The sequence below is a fragment of the Populus nigra genome, chromosome 15 (assembly GCF_951802175.1).
Source record: "Populus nigra chromosome 15, ddPopNigr1.1, whole genome shotgun sequence".
Classification (NCBI taxonomy): domain Eukaryota; kingdom Viridiplantae; phylum Streptophyta; class Magnoliopsida; order Malpighiales; family Salicaceae; genus Populus; species Populus nigra.
This window is the reverse complement of record NC_084866.1, coordinates 15,147,061-15,153,181: the sequence shown is the minus strand read 5'-3', so window position 1 is coordinate 15,153,181 and position 6,121 is coordinate 15,147,061. Positions and strand designations below refer to the sequence as shown.

At 34.9% G+C, this 6,121-nt stretch overlaps 1 protein-coding gene across 1 annotated transcript; it reads right to left on the bottom strand.

The window, feature by feature from the left end:
- Window positions 1–193: 193 nt before the first annotated feature.
- On the bottom strand, window positions 194–4,653 carry LOC133673998 (ABC transporter G family member 11). Its single transcript, XM_062094960.1, has 10 exons — window positions 3,619–4,653; window positions 3,100–3,389; window positions 2,744–2,915; window positions 2,536–2,658; window positions 2,123–2,251; window positions 1,742–1,936; window positions 1,540–1,626; window positions 1,143–1,415; window positions 896–1,003; window positions 194–789 (listed from the first exon to the last, which is right to left on the bottom strand). Exons 1-10 carry the CDS (start codon window positions 4,030–4,032, stop codon window positions 448–450), a joined length of 2,133 nt encoding a protein of 710 aa, XP_061950944.1. The 5' UTR covers window positions 4,033–4,653; the 3' UTR covers window positions 194–447.
- Between the last annotated feature and the right edge of the window lie 1,468 nt (window positions 4,654–6,121).

The window sequence follows — 6,121 nt, the reverse complement described above, 5'->3', positions numbered from 1 at the left end:
TCACAAGACCTTAAATTGAAAGATCCCATTCCTAAAAACAGTCTAGGTTTTGGGCCAGCATTCTACTTGTGCAATGTACGGCCGAGTTTGAGGCCATTTCAAGTTTATTTTTCTTCTATCCACGTGGACAGAATATTAACGATTCAGGATTCCTTCCCTTCCCTTCCTTTACTTGATTGAAATAGGTAGTGCGTTTGATTCACAAACTCACAATTGGCATTGCCAAATGCACATTATGACAAAGCCTTTGGTTTGTAAGTACACATTACACAGACAAAAGTTAATTTTTGTCATCATCAACTTGCACCCTATGGTTGAAACATAACTTGTTCTATATATTTAACAAGTGGTAGAAGTAATATCAATATCAATATCGTCTGTTTAAACTGGAAGAAATTGAGCATGATACATTAATCCATTAATTTTTTGCATTCCTTGATCTACCTTTTATTTGGATCGATGATCGGCAACATAATTCCTCAAAGAAGGTGAGTGGGTGAGACCATCAGGAGCAACTGTTGTATTTTGAGTTCCATTCTTCTGCTGCATTCTTCTCCTTGCTATGTAACCTCTGATCCAAGGGGTAACATCCTCACTGATCTTGATCATGATAAAGAAGATGACGCGGTAGATGACAATCATACTGAATATGACGCTGAGATCTACCCATTTTGACCGGTGCACATCAATCTGGAATATGTTTTCCAGTATGTACTCACCAGGTATCTTGGGAAGATCAGGTGATTGGTTGTCGAACAGCAATCCTTTCAAATCATTTTGGTATTGTCCCTGAAAGGCATACATAGACATGCCTCTTTAATTGCTTTCAGCTACGTACAGATGTAAGGATGTTCTTGATAAATGAACGAATGTATGCATGGAGGTTCACTGTTACCTGTAGAGCCCAGAAGTGGAAGCTAATGTATGACATTGGGTATCTCCACACAGGCTTTGGTATGTCATTTGGGAGCCTAAAGTATCCAGATACTAGCATGAATATTCCCTGACAATGACATGAAGAAAACATGCAGTTAGTGTTTGTAAGGGTGGTTAATTTATTTATTTATTTATTTACTACAAGTAAATATTAACAAAAGAAAATATATATATATATATATATATATATATATATATATAGAAACCTGAATTCCTGCCCCAATGATAATGCCCATTAGGAAATTGGGGACAATGCTGGCTATGGCCATCATCAAGCTTTCAACTACGGTGACACTAGCAAAAAGGCACAGCACGAAGAAAAGATAATGTTCAAATCCTGGATGAAGGCGAACCATGAAATAACAAACAGTTCCAGAGATAAAAGTTATCATTATCAGGAACGGCATTGCAGAAATGGTGTTGCTAATCACAAATGCGATCACGCCATAGTGCCCATTTAGCCTCTCTCTCTGGAAGACCTGCGAAAAGAAAAATAATTCAACTAGCAAGCGCCGTCATTATTAATTAGCAGTTTTGACAAGGCAAGTGTACGTAACTTGTGAGCAATAGCAAAAAATTAAAAAAAATTAATTAATTAATTACCTTCATCTCTTCTACAAAGGAAGGAAACCCACCAATTGACATGAACGTGACAAAACCAAAGACAAACGAGGCACATGACCCTCTTGCCTGTTCCGGATTAATCCAGAGAAACAAATATTTTTAGTTAGAAGATATATACTCCTCGTAAATAACAACTAACTAAGCTTAGGAGCAGAGGATTGATACGTTTCATTAACAGTACCAGTATAGAATTGTAACCCGTCCCCACGTTGAGATAGATAGTTCCAATGCAGACAGTGACCACAATATAAATCACCAGTCGAAGCCAGTAATACCCGAAATCCCTTGACATGTTAATGAATGAACGCTTTGTCAGAGTAAAGGCCTGCATCAAGAAACTAGCCCGGCTTCCTCCTGATTCTAGCACATCTCCTTTCTGCGACAACAGCATCAATTAGCTAGCAATTTTGAATCCTATTTAAATGGTACACAAACGAGAAAAATGAGTTGATGGCAATAAGCTGCTACTGTATGAGAATTGCAAGGCTTTGCTAAAATTAAATCTGTGAAAATGTTGATCAGATTGCAAACTGGAGGAGCACCTCGAAATTAAAACACTTACAACTTTGGATATCTCCTCCACCTTTTCTCTTGCTGCATAACAGTACTGAGAAGTACGATAGTAACCAATCAGAGATCTGATAGCTTCAGCCGTGGTTATCTTCTCTATAGGATCATCACTTGCCTCAAACTGAGCAGAAACACAAGTTAGTTAATTAAGAGAATTAATTATCAATCAGGCCTAAAGCAACAAATCTAGGGAAATTTAGAGAGAGAGAAAATGGGCAAGAATAGATCAAACGAAGGCAATCCAATCAGTTCTTTCATTGAGAGATGCAAATCAATATTGCGTGATCTCCTTTAAAATAAAACTAGCCTGTAAATTCCTGAAGTTGCTAGTACAAGTCAACTCATTTTTCAATAAAAACCAAAAAAAATAGATAATTAATAATTAAATAAGAACAAATGCTATACCCGCAGTTTCATGGACCCTTTCAGAGTAGCCTTCACTTTGTCGAAGTCAGAATTGATGCACCTAAGGAAATGATCAGAAGGGTTTCTCAAAGCAGGGCAGGGAAAGCCAGCTTGTGCAAAGAACTGTACGTAAGGAAGGGTGCTCATTCAGTGTTTGAGTTAAATGATCATGTAGATTATATATATATAAAGGAGCGAGGATTCTTGCCTCGTATGCTTCTGCAGCCTGACCGAAGTAAACAGTTTTGCCTCCTGAAAGCAAGTACAATCTATCAAAAAGCTCAAAAACTTCGCTGCTAGGCTGGTGTATTGAAGCAATGACAGTTCTTCCATCTCTAGATAAGCCGCGAAGCGTCTGAGTTACAAAGAAAGCTGAAGCACTGCCACACACACGCACATACACACACATATAATTCCACAAATACACACACACACACACATATATATATATATATATAAAAAATTATTAGAGTCTGGTGAAGGAATTGAAAAGGGGAAAAACAATTATCTCATTAAAAAGAAAAGAAAAATATTAGGAAACAGAATAGAATTATATGTATGTACCTGTCAAGTCCACTAGTTGGTTCATCAAGAAAGAGCAGTCTGGGCCTCATCAGGATTTCAAGAGCAATGCTGACCCTTCTCTTCTCTCCCCCACTGATCCCACGCAAATGCCAATTCCCAATAACAGTATCGGCACAATCTTGGAGACCCATCTCTATTATGGTACTCTCAACCAACGCACGCTTCTCGGACCACGGCATCTTATCAGGAAGACGTAGCCGAGCTGAAAAGGAGATTGTTTCCCTCACCGTCAAAGTACCGAGCAAGTTGTCATCTTGTGTCACATACGCCTAATTAATTAAGTTCAAAACGGTATTTTAATTAATTTATTAAGTAATTTCTCTCTTGGAATAAATAATGATATTGCTTAAAATTAATATTGTACAAAAGGTAGTTAATTAAGAGCTAGAAAAGCAGAGCATATATATATATATATATATATATATATATATATATATATATATGGAGTAATAAACAGAGAAGAAATGAAACTAGTAGAGAAACAGCTTGTATACTCACAGCAGTCCCAAAAGAGAGCTTGGTTTTGCGACCATTGAGGAGGACCGTTCCAGAGAGGAAGGCATTAGCAGCAAGGCGACTCGAGAGAGCATCAAGGAGAGTAGATTTGCCAGAGCCAGAAGGACCCATAAGTGCAGTGAGAGTTCCAGGCTCGGCATAGCCAGTAAGTCCCTCCAAAACATTTTGTGTTTCTCCACTACCTAGGGTAACCATCACAGTCAGATCCTTCCATGTAAGCCTTGCCGACACATCTCCTACGAATTCTGTGCTCGTTCTGTCTCTCCAAAGGGTCTCGCTCAGAGGACTCAAACCTCCTACCACTGTTCCATCCACCGCTATTCCCTCTACAATCCCTGATGGTATGCTTGCCTCTATCTCCATTATTACTTTATTCGTTGATGGGTTCCTCGCCATCCTTTAGATAATATTATAGCTTGTATTGATCAAGAGAGAGAGAGATCAAATGCAAGAGAGGATCGAACCAAGGCAAATTAGGATGCAGCTGGAGGCAAGAAAGATGTGATGAGAATATATAAATGTGTGGGGATCATAAAGAAACCAAAGGTAGAGTAGTGAGGTATATATTGTATGAATTTGACCGATTGAGGTAGGAATAACTAAAGCAGGTTAAAATCACAAAGTCTCGTGCAAAGAGAGCCTCGACTGATCAACAACTTCGTTAATTTTGCTTAGTCGTCTTTGTTGTGTGACAAAATCTGACAGCAAGCTGCAACACAATTTGTTTTCGCTAGCACTCCACATATAAATGTCATGTTTGAGATTCAGCAAGCTGGTTGGCTTCGAGAATCAATTAGATTAAAAAATGATCTTAAACATAACCGAAGGAGTAAGTTGATGCATGGAATTAGGTAGAGTAGTAGTGTAAGAAATACTCCTATGGCTCTGATGGGCGGTTTTGCTAGAATGTCAATAATGAGAAGAGAAGATTGGATTCATAAAAAGAAAGAAAGAAGATAAAGAAAGAAGATGACGAGCAGAGTGAGGGAGTTAACAGATATTGGATGCACCAACAAGATTACCATTTTTTCCCATTATTATCCAATAAATGTTTTCTGGCAGGTGTTGGTAGCGGCATTTAATTCAAGACCCACCAGCATTGAAAACCCAACATCTTCTACACAGCACATAATATTATTATTGACTCGTTTATGAACTAGATTTTGGAAACCAAACCTGCGTATACGTACGTGCCTCATCATCTATACATCCATACACGTACGTACGTACATTTAACTGTATCAATTAAAGCTTGATCAAGTGATCATGACTAGTTTGTAGTAGAAGAGTCGACTCTTGTACGCGCATCACTTGGGGCATCACCTCACTCTTTAAATTATTATCACATGTATAGTTATTTTTTAAATTTTTTTTATTTAAAAATATATTAAAATTATTTTTTATTTTTAAAAAATTATTTTTAATATTAATACATTAAAAAAATTAATTTCAAAAAAATTTTGATTTTTTTAAAAAATATTTTTTAAACGCAACATCCTCACATACAAACAAATCTTTGATACTTTTTTTAATTGGATTGAAGGCATGAAAAATTTTATTTTTTATAGTGATTAAAAATAAAAATTATCTAGACATTTATAAAATAAGTTACACTTAATTTCTTTTTTTTTGGTTGACTGATTCTTAAAAGGAGGGGTGTTGAAACTTATCGAGTAGCATGTAATTCCTCTAGCCAATTAATAATAAAAAAAAAAATTAAAAATATTAAAGTTCAAAAAAAATAGTCAAATAATTAATTTGATAAAAATAATTGTAACTTTAAGTTCGATTATTACATCGATTTAAAATTCAACAAGGAGATTTTATAGATTACGTTCTCTACAGTGGTTTTACTTTAAGACAGCTAGTATTTTTTTATTATTATTATTAATATGGATGTTCGGGTCAATTTGTTTGCACCCCAATTAATCCCATAAAATCTAAAATTAACGACCATATTATAATATTTCCTTTTCTTATTCTTATTTACAAATGTTCAATGTAGTTTTGAATAGCCTTACTAGTTCTAATAAGTTAATAAGTTAAGGTTATATTTTTATCTAAACTACCTGATCTTATGAATAAATCTAATCACCCAATTATCTCCTAATAGATCATTAATCTTGGTATTGAAGAATTCTAAATTTTGTGAAATGTTGAATTCTAATAGTCAACTCACTAGAATTAACTAAGGTAAAAAAATACCCTCAAATTAGATTCAAAATATGTTTTTTTTACTTTTCTTAATATTTTTATTTTAATTATTTTTTTCTAATCAGTTCCCAATTAGAAAATAGTTTGTATAAATAGTTTGTATGTTATTTTCAGAAGAGTTTCATAAATTATTGATTTTTCAAAATATTTTAGAGTTTTTCTATATAATTTAGGATTATAACTATAGGACTTTAAAAAAATCCTAGTTTCATTTTTATTTTCATGTTCTGCTGAACACTATGTCATCAAGTCTCAACTTTACTTTAGACTT

Bases quoted from the DNA above. Each gene is read 5' to 3' on its own strand.
- LOC133673998 (XM_062094960.1), bottom strand. From the start codon at position 4,032: ATGGCGAGGAACCCATCAACGAATAAAGTAATAATGGAGATAGAGGCA. The intron at 2,916-3,099 runs GTACATACATAT...TGTGTGTGGCAG, and splicing joins CCAACTAGTGGACTTGACAG to TGCTTCAGCTTTCTTTGTAA. The intron at 2,659-2,743 runs GCAAGAATCCTC...CCTTACGTACAG, and splicing joins AGGCTGCAGAAGCATACGAG to TTCTTTGCACAAGCTGGCTT.